The 21251-nt window shown below is 46.8% G+C and overlaps 1 protein-coding gene across 9 annotated transcripts in view; it reads left to right on the forward strand.

The window, feature by feature from the left end:
* EML1 (EMAP like 1) overlaps positions 1–21251 on the forward strand; it is a 163354-nt gene that overhangs the window by 115947 nt on the left and 26156 nt on the right. For all 9 annotated transcript variants that reach the window (XM_060295275.2, XM_030883386.2, XM_060295274.1 and 6 more), the window contains 11 exons: positions 4071–4099; positions 7416–7545; positions 8124–8273; positions 9043–9112; positions 10812–10922; positions 11777–11872; positions 13383–13517; positions 14245–14344; positions 15862–16016; positions 18226–18351; positions 18604–18735. In XM_060295275.2, the coding sequence (XP_060151258.1) occupies positions 4071–4099; positions 7416–7545; positions 8124–8273; positions 9043–9112; positions 10812–10922; positions 11777–11872; positions 13383–13517; positions 14245–14344; positions 15862–16016; positions 18226–18351; positions 18604–18735 (1234 nt within the window). The remainder of the gene's footprint in view (positions 1–4070; positions 4100–7415; positions 7546–8123; positions 8274–9042; positions 9113–10811; positions 10923–11776; positions 11873–13382; positions 13518–14244; positions 14345–15861; positions 16017–18225; positions 18352–18603; positions 18736–21251) is intronic.

Here is a 21251-nt window from a genome sequence, read left to right on the forward strand (position 1 = left end):
GAGCAGTGCAGGGAATACTCGTTGCATCTGAGTCTGAACGAGTTCTTGGCTGGACTCTCCCCCTTACAAACACCCAGCCCACAGTGAGTCATCTGAATGATATCAGATGAAGGGGAAACAGCCACTTTTGACAGTCCCAGCAACCAGAGTCCACAGTGAACGTTTTCGGGGATAACATGTGACTTGGGTGATTATAGCTGCTTCGTGGTGTGAGCTCACAGCTCCGGGTGGGAGTTTTTCTTTGGGCCAACTGTCTGGTTTCCTCCTACTGCCTCTAGATCCAGCTACTGGTCTGGTGAAGGCTCCAGCCTTCCTCACGTCCTCCGTGACCCCCAGGTACTGCTTCTAGTTAGGAGAGTCTCCCGAACCTTCCAGCTTTAGGGAGCGTACAGCCAAGCTCTTTCAGCAAATCTCCTTCCTGCCAAAAACAGAGCAGTAAAAAGACCCGCACTGGATTGCACCGTGGTTCATTTTGGAGATATTGGGCCCAGCAGCCTGAGGCCGGAATAGCCAAGAGACGAGGGTTTGCTTGCCAGAAGGGAAATCCTTTCTCTCCTCTGGGCTTACTTCAGTCCTGGGCTTCAGGGTGGGGAACATCTGCGCTGACTCCAGACTCGGACAGGGATGGATGGAGCCTCATTCTGGTCCCAGAGTTTATTCACTCTCCCCCCGCCCCCAGGAACCGCACCCTGGCGGCAGAGGCAGTGCCAAGTCCCCCACTTCAGTTTTCCATTTAGCCCATTTAAGGAATGGGTGCCCAGGGACAAATTACACCACACCTTGAGAGGCAGTCGTCTCCCGTTCCAAGTGAGTCCACAACCCGAGCGTGTTTCCAGTGTGCTGGGTCTGAAGGGCCCACGCTCAGCTCTACTGACGGTGAGTTCAAGATCGGACAGGTGATGGGCGCGTGGCTGCCATTCACTGATTTTGACCTGGGGCCACAGCATCTTTAACTTTGGATCCTCGTCATCACATGTTCTGTGGGTTTGCCCTTCTGTCAATCGTTGGGAAGATTTATTGTCATTTTATAGGTTTGTATTTATAAGACGTGCATGTGTGAGTTGGAATAGTACCTTTTCCCAGGCTTCTTGCCTTTCAGGAGGGTGGTATGTGGGCAGGAATCGTAGGTTCTAAAGTAAGTATAGTATATCTTTCTATAAAAATTGAACTTTCTAAAATAACGAAGCCTAGCGATAGTATGTTTTCTAAATACAATACCTGTATACCCAAAAGGTAAGGCATAGTTTAGAGCAAGGTGTAAAGAACTATGAGAACTTCAGTACCTGGTACCTCTCAGTGACCTTTAGCTGTTAACACTTAGCTGCCTTTTTCTGGTCTTTTAACTGATCTTTCATCCATCTTCTTCAACATCAAAATTCCGCTGGCTTCCCTATATTTGAAGTTCAAATTCCCCTATGGATGTTCTCTTTCTAAGAGGAAGATAATCTGTAATTGCTCTTTTCTGTCTCTAGGGAGGGTTCCAGATTGCTTATGTCTGTTTCATGGACTTGGCATCTTTCTGCTTTTGTGATCAAAGTCATGATGGAAAAATAACATTCCTGTCTTCTAATTCCCTGCCTGGCTTACCTAACCAGTAGGTTTGCTTTGTAGTCTTCTGTTTTAGCTTTTCCTCTTGTGTCCTTGCCCTGCCTGTGAATCTAATAAGATATAAAAGTTGCAGTTAAGACTTAACGCTTCTGCTTAGAAAATCACAAGAGTGTCACTCCCCCCAACGACGAGAACAAGCCAGGTGAGCCCGCCGTGGAGCCGAGGTCACCGAGTGATATGACGAACTCCAGCCCCGAAAGTGACAAGCCCCTCTTAGGAGGGACTGCCCTGGCCGCCGTGATCTTTGGCAGAGCTGCAGGAGAGGAGGAATGGTTGTAAGAAGAAAGGAGCTGACAGCTTGTAGAATCCCGAGAGGCCGAGTGGTGTAGAACTCTCGGGAGCCCCAGGCACAAAGGGAACCTTCACACACACGTACCCCTTTTCCACAGACCTTCGGTGAGCTTGTGACAGAGCCTGGGAGCAGGACAGGAGTTCTGAAGCCACCCTTTCTGAGCCCAGGCATGGCACCTGCCGAGGGCCCAGCCCGAGGACCGGGAGGGATGCTCCACACTGGGCCTTGTGTGGGTACCACCCCGAAGGAGGGACGAAGATGCTGAGAGGGGGCCCTGGAGGGGCTGCATGCCGTGATGGCGCAGTAAAGACTGAGGACTGACCGGGAGGACAGCGAGAAACGCCAGGCGCCAGGAAGTACCGGCTACCTCGGGGGAGGTGGGGGGCAGCAGGGCCGTCGGGACAGCCCCCAGCGCCCCCGGCCAGACGCACACCCACGGGGCCAGCTGGGATCAGAGGCAGGGAGGGCTCCAGACCTTACCAGCTTCCAGGCAGCAGCTGAAGACTGTTACAGGCCCCGGGACGCGGTCGTGAGCAAAGATCTCTGCCCTCCTGCGCTTCTGGGGAGAGACAGATCAATACAGATAAAGCCAGGCGGGGCGTGGTGAGCAGGACCGAGGAGGCCGCAGAGTGGAGCATGGAAGAAGGCCTCTCGGGGCGGCTCTGAGCACACGCCCGGCCATGCGCTCTCCAGGGGGGTGGGAAGCTGGGGTCCACACCGGGCTTGGGAGCTGCTGGCCCAGTCTCGGGACAGCAGGGACAGAGTGTCTGGAAGTCTGTGACTGAGGGGAGAGACAGGAGGATGAGATCCTAAAAATGTCGGGGTCCACAGAGGTTGTTTTGGGCCTTCAGGGCTGATGGAAGTTAGGCTTTTGTGTTAAATGGTGTGCGGGGCCTGCAGAGTACTATTTTCAGTGACCGGTGATTTGCATGCAGAAATCTCAACCCATAGCAGATCCACCTACTTGAAACACAGTAAACCACTCTTAAAGCATCAGTAAAGAGTTTCCCGCCATATACTCATAAAATTATCTGAAAATTAAGGCCATTAATAAATAATATCATTTATTACATCATGAGATTAGGGGTAGTTTTTACTGGTGGTGTTTCTCAATGTATTTCAAGTTTAAAATGAAGGAGAAAAGTAACATTAGGACCGTATCTGCTCCAGTATGTGTTTTTCAACATGTACGCACAAAAAATGTAGGCGCCTCTGCAGGCTTACAGTTCTCCCAGCCCTCTCTGGGACAGGTTTCGTTTATTTACTGTGTCTTTTCCACATCTTAAAGCGGGAGGTACTCTGGTGGGGTAGGGGTACCTTGGAAGACGGCATAGACATCGGAGTCTCACAGGCTTGGCTTCAAGCACTGGCTCTGTGTTTGAACGGGACGCACTTCCTGCCGTGCTTGGGAGTCCCTTCCCTTGTCTGGCACGAGGTGACAGTCTTCCCACAGGCGGCTGTCAGGTTGTCACGGGGAGGGCTGTGCCCTCCTGCACTTGGGGGGACTCCCCATGCAGGCTCGTCCTGTGGGAGGATTGCCCCTAGGGATGACCTCAGTCCCTGGTGGTGTGAACTTGAACACGGTGGGGTTCTGGTTTCCCAGGTGCAGTCATGGGGGGTCTCGGCCTGGCCAAGGCCCACAGTGGGGATCCCCACATGTCCCAGGATGTGGCCACACCCTGACATTCCTTATTCTTCCCTCTCTCCCACCCCTTCATCTTCCCCCCGCCCACCCCGTACCCATCCCTGCTGGGAGCTGGACGCTAAAAGCTCTCTCCCCAAAGCCCCTGTGGCGGGAGTTTGCTAGTTTTAAGTAAGTTCTTCAGATAATCTGCCAGAAGAGCGTGGAGAAGGAAGACAAACCTTTCTACACGTTTAGGCAGGGCTGTTCCCGTCGTGATGAGCCACATGTTTTCCGTCTCCAAACCTTTATCTGCTCTCATAAAAAGCACATCTTTGGTGGTAAAGTCGGGATTGTCGTCTCTGGCACCTGGTTTTGGACACTTCTGCTTACGTTCCTCCTCTTTGCAGTTACATGGTTTTGTTTTTCTTTTTAACAGCATCCGTGTGACAAACTGCGGCAGTTAGTGGGGTGTGGGGTCTTCTGTGAATGAGACTAACCACCACCCCCAGCCTCCCTTTACAAACTGGTTTGGTTTTATCTCCACAGCAAACCCAAGGAGCCGGTCTTCAGCGCAGGTAAGGCTGATTGAATGTTGGTGCGGGCGTCCCTCAGTCACCTCAGGACTTGAGGGGCGATAAGAAGTAGTTATTCAGGGGCAGCTGGGACGGGCAGAACATGGGGGTCCATGTGGCAGGACTGGGGGCTGAGCGCTCACTGTCAGCCTGTACCTGGGGGTCTGATGGCTCACGTCATACAGAGACCCCCCAGAAAATGGTCATAAAGACTAAACCCTTTACTCACCCCCTTTAAACCGATTCAAGATACATCAGTAAGGAGGAAGAGTGAGATGCCATTATACTGAAACAAAAGTTCTAGGTTAAAAGACTCCTGTTGCTTTGTTATCTCTTCCTTACTAATGGGGCTCCCCCCCCCCATCATCAACATTTACATTTCTCTGAAGGGGAAAGTTTCTGATGCATCCAGTTATAACTTTGTCTAAAAGCAACTTTTTTTTTCTTTTTCTGCCTTTGATTTCCTAAACTGCAAACTAATAGTTCATATATATCTTTCTATATGTCTTTTCTAACACATTTTATAATAAGGGAGCTGCTATTTTGAGAATAGTAACCTTATTTGAAAGTGTGTTTAAAAACGCAAAATCATTGACAAGTGTGCAACGGGTTAAATAAATTCATTTAATTTTCCAAGGTTTTTTTCCCCCTTAAGTGCACAATTGAAACATGAAAGTCGGACTTTCCTATTTATCCGCATGTGCTTCAGTATTCATTTCGTTTTCAAGAAGCATGAAATTACTCACTGAAAATGTAATCACCCTAAGCCTGCAGAGCTAGGTCTGGAGCGCACTTGTCAGAATCCCCGAAATGTGTCCAGGTTTTTCTAGCAGGGGGCCGGGAGCCTCTCGGCCTGAGGGCTCGGGAGTGCTCCCGGGCAGGCCAGTCACTCTTGCAGTGCCCCATCGTCTCTTTACCCAGCACTTCTGTCTCTGTCTCCGAAATCACAAGGGAAACGCCGGGTGACACACTGCAAAGGTAGGCGGCATTTCTGAAACCTCATAGCTCTCTGAGCAAAGCTGTGACCCAGGCTGCAGAAACTCTTTTCATACAGGCCAACAGATAGTCTCCTTGTATGAAAATGTTTTTGTGATGCAAACCACTTTGATTCGTTGGAAGTTAAAAGCATTCCTGAGCATTTACTGGGGTGGGTTTTAATGAGTAGCTATAAATTGGATCTTGATGGATTATTGGCTGATTATAGGAACTCTTTTTAAAATCTGTATGAACCTTAAGAGAGCTATAGGGCAACCCCTGGATGCCCCACTGTTTGAAACCTGCACTGCTGCTGGCCGCTCCCTCTAGCACCTTTGGGTTTGGTGGGTGTGTGCTGTTATCCTAATATGCCTGAAAAAAAAAACCCCAAAAAACAAAAAAAAAACCATTGCTTTCCCTTGCTGCGTTTTTCATTTTAGTTGTAGAATGTCTGACTTACCAGTACAAAACAGTGCCAAGGCTAACTCCAGCGCTTTTTTGCCCAGTCCAGTGATGTAGAACTGCCCAGTGAGCAAACCTCCATCATAAGGACTTTACCAGCACATAACAACCATATACTCAAGTAGATGTGTCACTTACGTTGATCACATGCAGCCCTACTAGGCTTCTTGTGTGTGCTGTGGGATGGCATTATAGTCCCTTTATTCTGAATCTGCATTCCGTGATGCCCCTTACAAAGAGAATTAACGGAATCGCTTGTCACTTAAGCTGTCACACCCACCCCTCTTGTCCCCCTTCTGTCGGTCTGCTGGGTGCTTTTAGGGTCTGCAGCTGAGGTAGGCACACTGTCTGATGAGCTGAGACTTGGGTGAGGGATTAAGGAAGGGAAGAGGTCAGCTGAGGCGAGCATGGGTAGAGGCACAGAGTGGTGTGCAGGTGGCAGAGAGAGAGAAGGTTCCACGGGGTGGGGGGTAGCTGTGGCCAGTGAGGTCACGTACGGGAATAGCGGGGCAGGGCAGTTAGAGCTTTGGGTCCAGCAGGTAAGAGAGTGGGAGAAGGATTCTGAATCCATTGTGGGCCTTGACAGGTTTGGCAACAGCATCTAGGATGACCGGGGCGGGGGGCGGGGTGATGAGAAGGCCTGCAGTGCCGTGGGCCTCAGATGGGCTAGTCCCAGCGGAGCTGGGGAAGCGGATCACAGAACAGAGCAGCTGGCACGCTGTATGCAGGAGTGAAGAGTGTATCGCATGCATTTATGACCTGACTTGCACGCACACCATAACATAAAAGTGGGATGGCCTCTCAACTTCCAGGCAATGTTGCATGTGGCATTGTTTGCAAATCCTTAGGAATAAGACTTACAAAACTAATTTGTAAATGTGGTACTTACGACACTATAATTACTTTATGACTTCCTCAGCAATTTCCTCTCTGCGGAGGATTTTTCTGTTGAGTGATGTACAGATATCCGTGGTCCCAACTGCCCAATTTAAATGCCATTAAGACCCAGTCCTTTGATCTGCAGTGAAGCATCAGAATGCAGTGAGTTCTGAATCAGAACAGAATTCATCAAGAGCTCACAAGACATTTTCTTTGGTCTTATTATATCCTGAAAACTATAGCCAGAAAACCCGAAGTCGTTTCTTTTTAAAAGTCCAGGAGTTGCCCCTTGTCCATATGTTATTGGGTTTTACTTTCATCCCTATCATTTATCAAAACATCATAGTTATTTTGTTATTAAAAATGTTTGTTTAAGGGAGGTTTATTTCCCAGTTTCTCTCTCTAATGGGTCTTTTGTTCTCTGGTTTCCTATTTCTAGCTTTTCTTTGACCATTTTCCTCCTGCATGCATCCCGGCATGTACTTCTGCTGATTTTGTGTTCTTTACACTTGAAAGAAGTGTCCAGTGTAAAAGATACATAAAGACACATTTTTACATTGTGCTATAACACACCAATTTAAATATTGAAAGATATTTTATGAATTTTGATACTGACATTGTATATACATTGAACTCAATAAAGAATTTACGTGGATTTCTTGTGTTAGTTGTAATTTTTTGGGGGGGTGGCATTTTTCCCCCTCCTGATGATGAAACGTAAGCACTAAAATCTCTCATGGAAAATAATTGTGGGAATCCAGTTCTTTCCTGCCTTTTACAATTTCTTACATTGCTTAAGTAAGCAGAATGTCAAAGGCAAACAAGATGAAAAATTTTGTTTCAAACCATTTGTGTTTTAGGTAGTTTTCCCTGGGACTTTAACCAGAAAGGACATAAAGGGCAAAGTTTCCGCTTTCCCATTGAAAGGCTAGAGAAAATATAACCTTTTTTCAGGTACGCTGGGCACTGAGGTATCCTACTGACCTCTTTGTTCTCTTCATAGAAGAAGGATATGTAAAGATGTTTCTTCGTGGACGCCCTGTTACCATGCACATGCCCAAAGATCAAGTGGATTCTTACAGCTTGGAAGCAAAAGTAGAACTACCAACGAAGAGACTTAAGCTGGAATGGGTGTATCCTTTATTCATTGATTAAGTCTTACACGAAGTAATCAGTCGATGAATGCTTTTATCGAAATTCAGCTGTAGAAAATCATGTCACTAAACCATGCTGGCACAAAGTTTTTAAACCCAAAGAAAGAAAGAGGGGTACCCTGGAAGGAAAGACTAGCATTGCCCCCTCAGCCAAGTAGGGACTTGGCTAACCTTGGGGCCTAACTTCGAGTTAACACCGACTAATTAAAGAAGGAACATGAGGATGAACCCAGTACTAAATGAAGGAAATACAGTATATGGCTTATATTAAATGGACATGTAGCACAGGTAGAATACCCTTTCCAAAAAAGAAAACGAAAAAGCTCCCACAAAATCTAAGCCACCAAAATCTGAGTCAGCCGTATGACTAGCGTTCTTGAAATAAAGCTGCTGGAGCCTTCATAGTATGAGATTTGGGAACGTGAACGAGCTTCCAAGAAGAAAAAAATGAAAGACAAGAAAATAGAGCACGTGAAAGAGTTGGGTTTTGATCTTATTTTACTTTATTTTTTACTTTTAAAAAACATACTTTTTATTTTGTCTTGACGTACACGAAGCTATGGGTACAGGGGCCGAGACTGTCGTAACAACCTGTACTTGCTTCCAACGGGCGAGACTGTGTATTTCATCGCATCCGTGGTCGTGCTGTACAATGTGGAGGAGCAGCTTCAGCGGCATTACACGGGCCATAATGATGACGTGAAGTGGTGAGTCCTCAAAACTGCGATTCCTCTGACACCTGTGGGAAGAGCACTGGCAGAAAGGGTTCAGTGATGGGATATAACTAAAGAGAAAGAAAGGGATCTGAGAAAATAGGATCTTTGGGGAAAACTCTTCTTTGTGTTCTGGGTAGCCTACTCTCTAAGACACCTTTTTAGTTTTCTATCCTTATAACACATCATCTTAACCAACCGTGTTACCTAAACAAATAGCTCTAACAGACCCCTATCTGGAGGCCTTCTCGTGCTAACGGCTTCTAATTTGGGTCTTTATTTTTTAATAAAAATGTTTTGCCTCATGTGTATGTCTGAGTCTGCTATTCCTATAATTCATTTATACCTTTGGTAGCGATTTTATGTATCTGGAAAAGATGATGGATGAATAGATGGATTTATGTATTTCTATTTATCCTGACTCCCTGGTCAGTTATTAAAATGCTGTTGGAAAAAGATGATGCTTTTGCTATTTGAGATACTCAAATGACTTCTTAATAAAGATTGTATACTAATGAAGTGGTTCTGAGATTGAAATGGTATTTCCCAAGCAGAGGGTGCTTTTTCTTTGAATTTGAAAATTCTCTATAGATAAAGGAATTAAGGTGAAATGAAATGAGGTGCTTAGAGAATTTATCATGACTGTAAGAAGTTAGGCACTGTGTATATCTTACTTTTAAATTTTTGACCAGATTATATTTGCTCAAGGGAAGAGTGAAGCTTACCTTTGAACGGTAGATGTTTTTTAAATATCTCTTTTTAGCCTTGCAGTTCATCCTGATAGGATCACGATAGCCACAGGACAAGTTGCAGGCACATCTAAGGATGGAAAAGTGAGTTCTATTTTAATATTTTTGTCATGAACTGGTAACACAAAATAATTTTCTGAAAATTTTGCTGACGAATGAGCCTGCTTAGATATAAAATGTCTGAGTACTTCTTAATCCCTCATTTGAATTTTTTATTGCAAATTAAAGTTCTTACACTGACTTTACAAACCCCTTGAGCTCACCTTAGTTTCAGCTAATTTTTAAATAGCATTGTTCTTGCCTAAGGATCCATTAACTCTTAAGATACTTATTTACACACGTGATAAACATTAAAATGTTAAGTACACATTTAATAAGCAAAGTTAAAATTATAATAAATAACCATTTGAATTGGGGGCACGTTGCCTCTTCAGTGAATTTCAGACACCCTCTGCCATGAATTCCCTGTAATCATGACTTCAACCCATGGAATTTGTGTCTGGGTGTAATCTATAAGGGCTGCTGGAAGGATTTTAGCCCAAATTTTGTAAGCACTTCAGCAAGACTTCGGTTTGTATTTTAAGGAATCAGAGAAGGAGCTAGTAGTATTTGACGAATAGAACAACTCAGAACTGGCTTCCACGTACTTATTTACCACAATCTGTGGTCATTGTCATGTCTTATCCAAAACTTCTTGTAACTTTTCTGATGTCCATTTTTGTATAGCATTGTGTATCCATGCACAATGTATGATCTGAAACTAATTACATTAAGTTCTTCCATTTTTATCCTGAGTGCTACCATTTTTCAGAAAATATTTTAATAACATCAAATTTTAACTATTTATGCTATTTTCCATTAAAATCCTATACTTGAAAGGAGGTAACAGGAACAATGGAAATCAGACTACTCTTCTGTAAACACAGAGGGGACAGGGTCTTCATCTTCTTTTTTTTTTTTTTAACTGTTAAATGATCTTTAAAAGTTATTTGAAATTAGTAGTAAATCATTTGTTCCTCCCCTCTAGTGGCTTAACTGTGTATTTCAGTTTCTGGCCTTGAAATTGAATCAGAACCTTAGAGCCAGAGAAAATGTCATAGCTATCTGAACCATGCCTTTGCATTTACAAGTGGAGAAGTCTGGAGAGGCCGAGGGACTGTCTGCGGACGCCCAGCTACTTAGAGACAAGTCCAACCTAGAACCTACTTCACCCATCTACGGGGTACAATGCTAGTCCTTTTCTTGATAAACCTGCTGATTATTCTGTGATGTTTTCTTCTATTAAGGAAGAGAAAAATTAACATAGTTGAGAGGGTTTTGAACTAATCATAACAATTCTAAATTTTCGTTTGCATACAATCAATTTCCTGGGGGGCCCAAGGATGTTAAGCTCTTAATACCATTGGTGGCAACCATCATGGTGAATTGAACCACGCTTGATCCTCAGTAACGATACAGACTTTGCAAGTATAACCCTTAAATGAGACTCCATGTTCTTCATCATTTTTCATTTTTAAAACTCAGACGCATTCGATACGCACATGAGAACATCACTTCCTGTGGTACAGTTATCCATAACGGGCTCTCCTGAAGTTAAATTGGCCCCGAGAGCCACGACCTCCGGGAGAGATTGGGAATGTTTTATTTACATTAAAAGGCAGAGTCCTCAAATGCATCAAAAAACATTTTTTTTTGACAACATTAAAGTCTTCTCATAATTTCAAGGTAAAGATAAACTTGTAGACGCGGCACAGTGGGTGACTCTGCCTTGTTTTCTAAGCAGCAGCTGCCCCCAAACGTGCGCATCTGGGATTCCGTGACGCTGAACACGCTGCACGTCATCGGAATCGGGTTTTTTGACCGAGCCGTCACCTGTATCGCATTCTCAAAATCCGTAAGTACGAGCCCTGTGGGTATCGCAGCCTTTGTCCACAGGGAGGAGAGACTCAGCTCGAGGTGGAAGAGGGAGGGAGTTAACACGCCCGTAACTGCGCAGGTGCGTGTACAGATTTGGACTCCGAAACCCCCCGCCTCCCAGGTCCCCTCATTCAGAGGGCGCAGGCGCCGCCTCGGTGACACACGCTCCCAATCCGACATTTCCACGGTGATGAGAAGAGGCCCTGCAGCCACACGGTCTTCAGGCTCCTGGAGCAGTCTTGCCTGCTCTGGCCTTGAAGTTCCCCTGCCTGTCTGTGCCGTCCCCGGCCGGCCTGGCTCGCTGCCTGGCCATAAGCAGGGGCTGGATGGACCTCGTGGTCTCCCAGGCTTCCTCAGGATGTGCCCGTTCAACAGGGCCACGCTTTAAAGCACTTGTTCAGCCAGTTCAGAAACACACATGTGTTCACATCAATACACCGCGCGCCTCACCCCCAGTGCCCCCTCCCCTTGTACGGCCTTGCGGTAACCTGGTCATCGCTCAGCGCAGACCTGTGCCCTGGAGCCGCAGATGCCTTCTCCTCCAGGGCGGGGGCTCTGCAGCCCCTAGGAGGCTGGTTCTAACAGAACCAGTGGTGAAGCGCAGCCCCCGACCCCTCCCTCCCGCTCCTGTCCCTTGTCACCCCACATTCCCCTGCTCCCACTGTCTGTGTGCCCAAGTCATAAGTAGGTCTCGACGGTGGTGGGTAAATATTCTTTAATGAAGATGTAGCGGACTCTTTATTAAAAATAAAATTATGTTCCTTGTTAATCACTCTCAACCTAGTTTATTCTCAAATGTAGTCTTCCTGTGAATACCTTTTTTTTTTCCAGAATGGAGGAAGCAACCTCTGTGCCGTGGATGACTCCAATGACCACGTGCTGTCCGTGTGGGACTGGCAGAAGGAAGAGAGGCTGGCGGATGTCAAGGTCTCTCTCCAAGCCTCATGTTGGGCTATGCTGTCCTTTTCCCATGTGGAGCCTTCCCCTGCTGGCCCCTGGCCAGCTTTCTGTGTCTCGGTGGGCTGTGGGCTCCGTCCCCGCCACAGCCCCTAGGCAGGACCCCTTCACCGAGAAGCCCTTGGGCCCCCACCCCTCCCCCCATTCCCAAGGCCTGGTAGGGTTTCTTCTTCTCATCACAGCGTCTATAAGGGTTTTCCTTCCTCATTTTACAGTCACCACCCTTTTAATTCGCTCCGTCGCTCATTTGCTCGCGTTCTCTCTGTCATCCACAAATGCCGAGTGTCCCCTTTGCACACACGTGTCGAGGAGACACTGGTGCGATGGTGACAAGTGAGATGTGCCTGCTGCCCAGCGGGAGGGCCAGGCAGGGAGCAGGGGCACGAGGAGGGCGGCACAGCCAGCACGGGGCTTGTCCCGAGCTGAGTGGACTCCGGAATGGGGTCCTCCCAGCGGTGCTCTTCCTGCAGTGGGACCCACTGGACTTTCCTTATGTCAGTGTACCTTCCTTGAGCTTTCTTATGCTTTCCTCCTGTTAAAACCATGATTGGATCTATTTTTATAGAACTGACTTCAGATTTCTCACCCTGGCATCCATTAACCGTAGATCACCTGACTTACCTAAGATTAGCATCACCGTTGGATCACTTTACCTACCTAACATTAGGAGCACGATTGGATCACCCCACTTACATAACTTTCTCTCTTGTTTGTGTGTGGGATGCAGACCCTGTGTTCTAATAAGGCATTAAACAACTATTTTTATGCTGTAGCTATGCCTTCTAATAGTCTGCTCAAGTATTTAAGTTCTTGCCATGTCGCTGGGTTGGAAGCAGTCAGAGCAAGTTACTCTCCGGGTTTAAGAATGTATAACTGAATTATCAAGCACAAAGAGCCATCAGGGTCCGATTCGTGGGACCAGGGTGCAAGTCGTGGAAATCAAGATAGCAGGGTGAGGGTGGTGAAGTGGTACCCAAAGAGCCAGATCCCCTGCTGGATTCCAGGCTTGGTCGGCAAACCACCGGCAGAGTCCTGGGGGTCCGTATCAGGAGGGACTCCCCAGACAAGCAGGGCAGCCAAAGTGGGCCAGGAGCGATGGAGCCGAATACGATCCAGACGCCGGGGCCCTTCCAGTCACTCGATGGCGATGAACCTGCAATTCTTAGTTCCCCGGCCGCCCCTTCAGCCAGAGCTCACTGTGTGCCTGCTGTGTCCCAGTTCCTGTGAGTCCCCATACGGAAGGATGACCTCGTGGCCCCATCCTCAGGGCTCAGTGCAGTGGGGGAGACAGACGAGGAGGAGAGGGGTCGGCACGCACAGACACAAGTTCAGTGATTCCAAAAGACGAATTCGGTGGGAGAAAATACCAAGAGGCCTAGTGCTTACCTTGATGAATTATTTATTTGTGGTTCAGATTGTATTTATTTTCTTAAGTGTCTTCAGAGACTTGAGACATTTGATTCTCCTGTTTTGCACCAAGTGTTCTAACGAAGCTGTATTTGCTGCGGATTTCCACCCCACGGACACGAATATAATTGTTACCTGTGGAAAGTCCCACCTCTACTTTTGGACACTAGAAGGAAGCTCCCTTATTAAGAAGCAAGGATTATTCGAGGTAAAGTGAAATTGCATCGGTCGTTTTATTTTTCACCGATGGTGCTTGCGGTCACCTAGCTTTTAAGGAAGCTTCGAGGCATCCCAGTGCTAGAATTTGTTTTAATGGGCAAATGCGGGGGTGTCGTGATAAAGACTGTTCCTGGAGATCCCTGGCAGAGTTGGGGAGCCCCTCGTGTCTCATGGATAACACTGGTGATGCTGAGAAGGAAGGATCAGCACAGGCAGAAGCACCAGGAAAGGATGCCCAGGGGCTGGGCCCTCGCAGAGGCCTGCTGGCTGCAAAGAGCAAGGAAGAAGGCGCCCAGGAGACCCCAGTGGGACTCTGCAGAGAGCGATGGGCAGTCTCTGTGCCATTTAGTCCAGCATCTGCGGGCCTTGCAAGAGCACCGGGAGGGCACCTGCTGCCCTATGGGCCCAGAGGCTGAGTTAGAGGATGCCAGGCCCATCCTTCAGGCCGTAGTCACGGCAACACGGCCCCTTAGCCTCTCCAACACCCTCCTCTGCTCGAACTGCCTTCAACCTGATAAGTAGCAGAAATCTCTTTACTTTAGACCAGATAATCTCAGGGCATAAGTTACGTAATGGTGGATAAGAATGAAAGGTACACAGTGTGGTAGCAGAAGCTGACACTATCCAGCTTGGGGTGACTGTGCTTCTAGATGGTATTAATACAAACAAAAGGATGTCTTGATTGTATATACGTATTCTTTTAAAATATTCTGCAGAAGCAAGAAAAGCCAAAGTTTGTCCTCTGTGTGACATTTTCTGAAAATGGTGACACCATCACCGGAGATTCAAGTGGCAACATCCTGGTATGGGGAAAAGGTAACACGTGATTCCTCCCAAAGCAGACATTTCTGGGTGATGTTATAAATATGAAGCCAAACGTGTCTCCTGTAAGAATTGTCTGTTAATATCATTTCCAGGTTTACTCTTCGATTCCAAGGTACATAGGTACATACATGCATGTGTGCGGGTGTAACTTGGAACCAAAACACTGGGACTGAGGAAAATGAGACTAGTAAGCTGTGGACTTCTGTCGCTCTAAAAGGCTCTTTAAGCCCAAGACATTATAATGGAGCTAATAGCTTATTTAGGAGATCTGATAACAACTTATAATGGTGAAATCATCGAAGACTGTTTATTTAGCTCTACAGTATTTAACTTCTCTGGTCCACATAGTGCTTGGCAGACGCTGACTGAGTGCTGTCTGAGGCAGCATGCTAGGTGCTGAGCTTACGTTTGAGTCAGATGGGCATCCCCGCCGTCAGTGGGCAAACAGTGTGGTGAGGAGGTCTCCTTACTCAGAAACATTTATTTGGTCAAGTTCAATGAGCATTTATTTATTGACTTTAAATTATTTCTTTATTTCTTTACTTATTATTTATTTTGGCTGCACTGGGTCTTAGATGCGGCATGCGGACTTCTTAGTTGCGGCATGCAGGATCTAGTTCCCCGACCAGGGATCAAACCCGGGCCCCCTGCATTGGGAGCTCGGCGTCTTAACCCACTGGACCGCCAGGGAAGTTCTTCAGTGAGCACTTATGAGTGCTTGCCATGTGCCAGGAAAAATGCACTATCCCTGTCCTCAAGGATCTTAGTATTTGAGTGGGGGGTGAAGGTGAAAACAGACCCATCAGTGTAATTTCAGATTAATATGGTGACCTTTGTAGTATCCTGCTACTCTGGGTGCCGTGGACTGTATGTATACATCAGTTCATTCCACCCTTAGAACAATCCCGTGGGATAAGCAGTAGCCCCATTACACCAAGGGGGAAACTGAGACAGAGCAGTTAAGTCACTTGTCCAGAGACACACAGCTCATTTCTCAGCCACATGTAGTCTGGCTGTACTCTTCACACACTATGCTTCGTGTTAGCATGTTTTCCTTAATTATTTTTTTCTTAGTTTATTTTATTGAAGTATAGTTGATTTACAACGTGTTAATTTCTGCTGTACGGCAAGGAGATTCAGTTATACATATATATCCTTTTTCATATTCTTTTCCATTATGGTTTATCACAGGATATTGAATATAGTTCCCTGTGCTATGCAGTAGGACCTTGTTGTTTACCCATCCTATATATAATAGTTTGTATCTGCTCTTCCCAAACTCCCAGTCTGTCCCTCCCCCCAACCCCCTCCCCCTGTTTTCCTTAATTATAAAGTAATTCAGTTCATGCTTGTCTGGTGCTCTGGGAACTTCTAGAAAGTGGATCCTTGATAGAGTCACACTGCAATGATGTTCTAACCGACAGTATCGCATTTTAAAACAAAAATGAAATGAGATGGGCAGAGGTGAGCCTTTGACGATGTCCTCAGCTTGGTCTTGCTGTGTTTAGGTACGAATCGAATAAGCTACGCAGTTCAAGGGGCCCACGAGGGCGGTATTTTTGCACTTTGTATGTTGAGGGACGGCACGCTGGTGTCGGGAGGAGGGAAAGACCGGAAGCTCATTTCTTGGGATGGAAACTACCAGAAACTTCATAAAACCGAGGTAAGACGGCAAGTCATGCTATTGACATTCGTTTTGAACGTTAAACTGTTACACTGACCAGTTTCCTTGTTTGAAATCTTCAGCTTACCGTTTTGAGAATTGTTTAGATAAAATTTTCCTAAATGGGGTAGTATTTTACCAAAATCACGAAGGCAGTTTAAGTACTAAAAGGAAATTAGGTTTATAAAATGTGAGGTGGTCGCGTTTCACATCTAGAATATTTTTATCAAAGACCCAATCTCACTTTTCCAAGGGAACATTTATCCACATTTTGATTAATCGTTAAAACGTTTCTTCTCTTTTCACTTTAATTTCCATCGTGTTACTTTGGAGACATTTTCACTTTGAACTAGTGTTCACTGAGTATTTACGTTGTGCGTGGCTGAGTGCCAACACCATCTCTAGAGCTCTGACCCCTTTGGGCATCTCCTTCACCTCCTTATTACCTGGTTAGCAGACCTGGACTCCAACAGGAGCCGGAGGCAAGAAATTCAATATCCCTTCTACACACTCACTGAATTTTCACTCCCCCAGGCCCTGGGAAATTATGAGCAGACAGATATCAAGGTCGGCATCAATCCGAAGGTTGAGTTTCTTCCTCTCTAGCATAGCATGGACACCTTGTAGAACTTTTCCAACTTCTAAGTCAGATGCACACAGCACAGTTACATCAGAGAGCAGCGTGGCATGGTGCTCTGACAGTATGAGAATTTGGTTTTGTTGATTCCTGCTCTTCATAAAGGAAGGCCTGGGCTTCCCTGGTGGCGCAGTGGTTGAGTGTCCGCCTGCCGATGCAGGGGACACCGGTTCGTGCCCCGGTCCGGGAAGATCCCACATGCCGCGGAGCGGCTGGGCCCGTGAGCCATGGCCACTGAGCCTGCGTGTCCGGAGCCTGTGCTCCGCAACGGGAGAGGCCACAACAGTGAGAGGCCCGCGTACCGCAAAAAAAAAAAAGGAAAGCCTTCATCTGAGTTTTGGAAATCACCTTCCTTTCATGGAGACTTTAATTGCGGTAGCATTTTTTTATAATAAGATTTGACCAGCATTTGATGAACCCAATCATAACAAATACTCCAGAGTCTCACCTAGTTTTATAGAAGATACTCATCATTTTTAAGTACCCGTAAGTCCTCTTCATTAGCGTGGGTTGTTACCCACTTTCCTCCAGTCTGTGCCAACAAAGCGTGCTGGAAGCAGACAGTTTGTATGAGGACAGGCTGCGCCTCACCGTCCCAGAACCGCGGTGCCTGGAGTCCACCCCAGGCTTTCACTGCGATTTTCTGTTCTTTGTATAAAGTGCAAGCACCTCTGTTTATTTTATCATAGCAAATCGTTCTTGGCTGGTGTGTTTTGAAATTATTTTTATTAACACTTAGATAATCATATATGTTTGCCAACATGAGAAGTGGATTTCAAAACTAAATGAAGTCGCCAAAGAATTTAACCTTTTAAGTTAGTTATAAAAAATGTTTAGGAGCTCCTATCACAGCAGATTACGTATTCTTTACTTGCCACATTTTACCTGGCTCTGCTATCAGAAGTCATAACAGGAGTAAACTACCCAGTTGTATTTCTTATTTTTATATTTCGTCAAGACAAAAATGTTTTATTCTTTGTTTTTTAAACAACCTTACTGGGCTTCCCTGGCGGCGCAGTGCTTAAGAATCCGCCTGCCAGTGCAGGGGACGTGGGTTCGAGCCCTGGTCCGGGAAGATCCCACATGCCGCGGAGCAACTAAGCCCGTGCGCCACAACTACTGAGCCTGCGCTCTAGAGCCCATGAGCCACAACTGCTGAGCCCGTGAGCCACAACTAGTGAAGCCCGCGCACCTAGAGCCCGTGCTCCACAGCAAGAGAAGCCACTTCAATGAGAAGCCCGCGCACTGCAACGAAGAGTAGCCCTCGCTCACCTCAACTAGAGAAAGCCCGCGCGCAGCAATGAAGACCCAATGCAACCAAAACTAAATAAATAAATAAATGTATAAAAAAGAAAAAAAAAACCTTACTATTGCTGATTTTTTTTTAGGTATATTAAATGTTTGGAGTTTAAATGTAAGATTTGGGATCATTCACTCAAGTACTTTCTCTCTCTCCATAGCACATGCATGTGTGTATGTCATTGTGATAGGAGCTGTCATCATGATAAGTAAACAAGTATTTTGAATGATGGAGCTAAGCATTTAATGACATTTGAAATCTTTTCCATGCAGATTCCAGAACAGTTTGGTCCCATACGGACAGTGGCTGAGGGGAAGGGCGATGTGATCTTGATAGGCACCACCAGAAACTTTGTCCTACAGGGCACACTGTCCGGAGACTTCACACCCATCACTCAGGTACGCGCCAGCTCAGCCAGCCCACCAAACACGTTCATTCTGTGCAATAGTAGAACATAAGACAGAGTTACAAAGAGGAGATTTTTCCTGTGTTTTATACTAACATCACCTTCCTCGGCTTCAGTCAGCGAGGAAGAAAAACAGATGGGAGAAATTCCAGAGTGTGCAGTAAGCCATGGTTCATGGTCCTGCAGGGCTCCTGGGTGTTGGCTGTAATATTTCAGAGCTTCTGTTTGTCTCGGTTCTTTGTAGGGTCACACTGATGAGCTCTGGGGACTGGCCATCCACGCCTCAAAACCTCAGTTCTTGACCTGTGGGCATGACAGGCACGCCACCCTGTGGGACGCTGTTGGTCACCGGCCTGTCTGGAACAAAATAATAGAGGTAGACATGCATGTTATATTCCATCTTTCTTATAAAAATTCATCTGGAACATGTTGATTTTTTTTTTGCATGAGATTAATAGTGATATAAATTCGTCCCAAAGCAAATGTCACTTACTTTATCTCCTTCAAATTGCACTGCTTTAAACATTGCCTCAAGTGGTCTCATCCGTGTAGTTCGGAAGTTTGCTGTTGCATTTTTGGACAGCAAGTGAGCCTTTCCGAGTTGGTTGCTGGGTTTCCCAAGTGCAATCTCTTCTGGCTTAAAGGCTGAAAAACCCTCGTTATGAGCCTGCATTCTATTTACAGAGTACCTTTTGAATGAGGATTTATTAACTATTCTTACAGCGTACAGTTTAATTTATCTCTGCGCTTTGAGTCTGATGGTAAAGTTTAAAGTCAGCATGTCTGTGACCTTTGCAAACGGAACTCCAGTTGTACATCAGAGTGCTGAAGTATCCTTTCCCTACATACCACACAGCAGTGTCTGCACAATACCCAGCATTGTACACTTATTATCCTTAATCCTTGCAGCAGCCTTGCAGGTTGAAGTTTTTTACCCTGATTTTATTGATTAGGAAGTTGAAGCTTAGGTAAGTCAATAGCTCACCAAGGTCCCTGAATCCATGATGGAGCCAGTGTTCACCCCCAGCTCAGTCTGACTCCCAAAGTCAGGGTCTCCTGCCACAGCCTACTGTAGTGAGTGAAATACACCTCCCATCTTACTTATGCCCTTAATGACACATCCAGCCCCAGGCAAGGGGTTGCCCCTCTGTAGACCCCACACGTCCTCCTTTCGGCCCCCGCAGAGTTGCCAGCATTTCCTGATGTGCTGGGTCCGTGTTTTGGTCCTCCTGCCCTTCGCTTATTTTAATAAATAAATTTATTTATTTATTTAATTTTGGCTGCGTTGGGTCTTCGTTGCTGCACGCTGGCTTTCTCTAGTTGCAGCGAGCGGAGGCTACTCTTCGTTGCGGTGCATGGGTTTCTCATTGCGGTGGCTTCTCTTGTTGCGGAGCACGGGCTCTAGGCGCACGGGCTTCAGTAGTTGTGGCACACGGGCTCAGTAGTTGTGGCTCGCAGGCTCAGTAGTTGTGGCAGACGGGCTTAGTTGTTCTGTGACATGTGGGATCTTCCCGGACCAGGGCTCGAACCCATGTCCCCGGCATTGGCAGGCGGATTCTTAACCACTGCACCACCAGGGAAGCCCCTGCCCTTTGCTTTTGGAGAAGGTCTGTAAGAGACTGGAGCTGGCTGGTCACTGGGGGAGCTGATCACTGAGATGACAGGCCTGGGGTTGACACCGCCACCAGAGGGCAGAGCGGGAGTGGCCCAGGTGGCAGGGCATAGCTACAGGAAGTGGCGTCCCATGTCGTGACCGTCCCCTGGTGGGGGCTTGGAGGATCAGATGGAATGGCGAATACATGAAGGGCTGGTGCAGAGCTGACAGCCACTGATGCAGCAGGGACAGTGATGGTCCAGGAGAGCAGCCTTCCCTGTGGCCTTGGTCTACACGGCACTCTGGCCAAAAGCAATGCCAGTTACTCCATCACCAGCCTGGCATCAGGGCACAGGCGCCAAACTGGAGCCCAGAAAGATCTGCAGTTCCGTAGCTTCTTTACCCACTGGCCACTAGACAGAAACACTCAAGTGTCTTCATCTCAAAAATGGTATGAGCCTCAAATCAACTAGGCAGTAAAGCTTCAAGTGCACATGATTTCTCTCTGTGTGTCAGTGGAGGCCCTGAGCTTAATCACAGCTCCCGCTTTGGAAAAGCAACGCAGTAACGTCATCAGTCCCTGGAGAGTTTCTCTCTGGTCTCTCTCTTTTTTTTTCGGGTTCTCCAGTGGTACCTCAGTGCCTCCTTCCATTTCCATTTCCAGTACTCCTATTTTCTTGGTCTTCCTGTGACTAATCTCTTCTCACTTCAGTTCGTCCTGAGCACTCCTACCAAGTGATCTAAGACATAGATTTGATCACGTCATTCTTGTTAGTGAAAGGAAACAGTTATTCTCACTGTGTTTTTCCTGATGATCACAGCCCTTGACGTGGCAGTGCAGCCCACATTACTAGCATCCTCCGTAGCATTCTCCGCTTTCCCGGTCCCCACCCTGTAAACCTACTGACTCTACCTGCCATTCCTCAAACATGCCCCAAACTGTGTTGCTTCTACCTTCTTGACCATATTTTTGTCCCCTTAACACTTGATCCAAAAAAAATATTGGTGTGTCCATGTCTGCCTTCACCTATACCGGAAGGCCTGAGTCAAAGGCTTCCAGCACCAGCATGCCTCGGCCCAGCTTCCCCGTCCGACTTCACCTAATGCTCCGTCTCCAGCTCCTTTTACCTCTCTCATCAGTCTCGTTTCACCTTGTTAGGAACAAACACGTACGTGCCCCACTAGAGCCAAACCTGGAATGTGCCCTGCTCATCTTGAGATCCGTCTAGGGCTACCGTGGCGTGTTGCACCCAGTGGGGGGCGTTTACCCAGTATCGACCTGATGGCATTGGGTGCAG

The sequence above is a fragment of the Globicephala melas genome, chromosome 2 (genome assembly GCF_963455315.2).
Source record: "Globicephala melas chromosome 2, mGloMel1.2, whole genome shotgun sequence".
NCBI lineage: Eukaryota > Metazoa > Chordata > Mammalia > Artiodactyla > Delphinidae > Globicephala > Globicephala melas.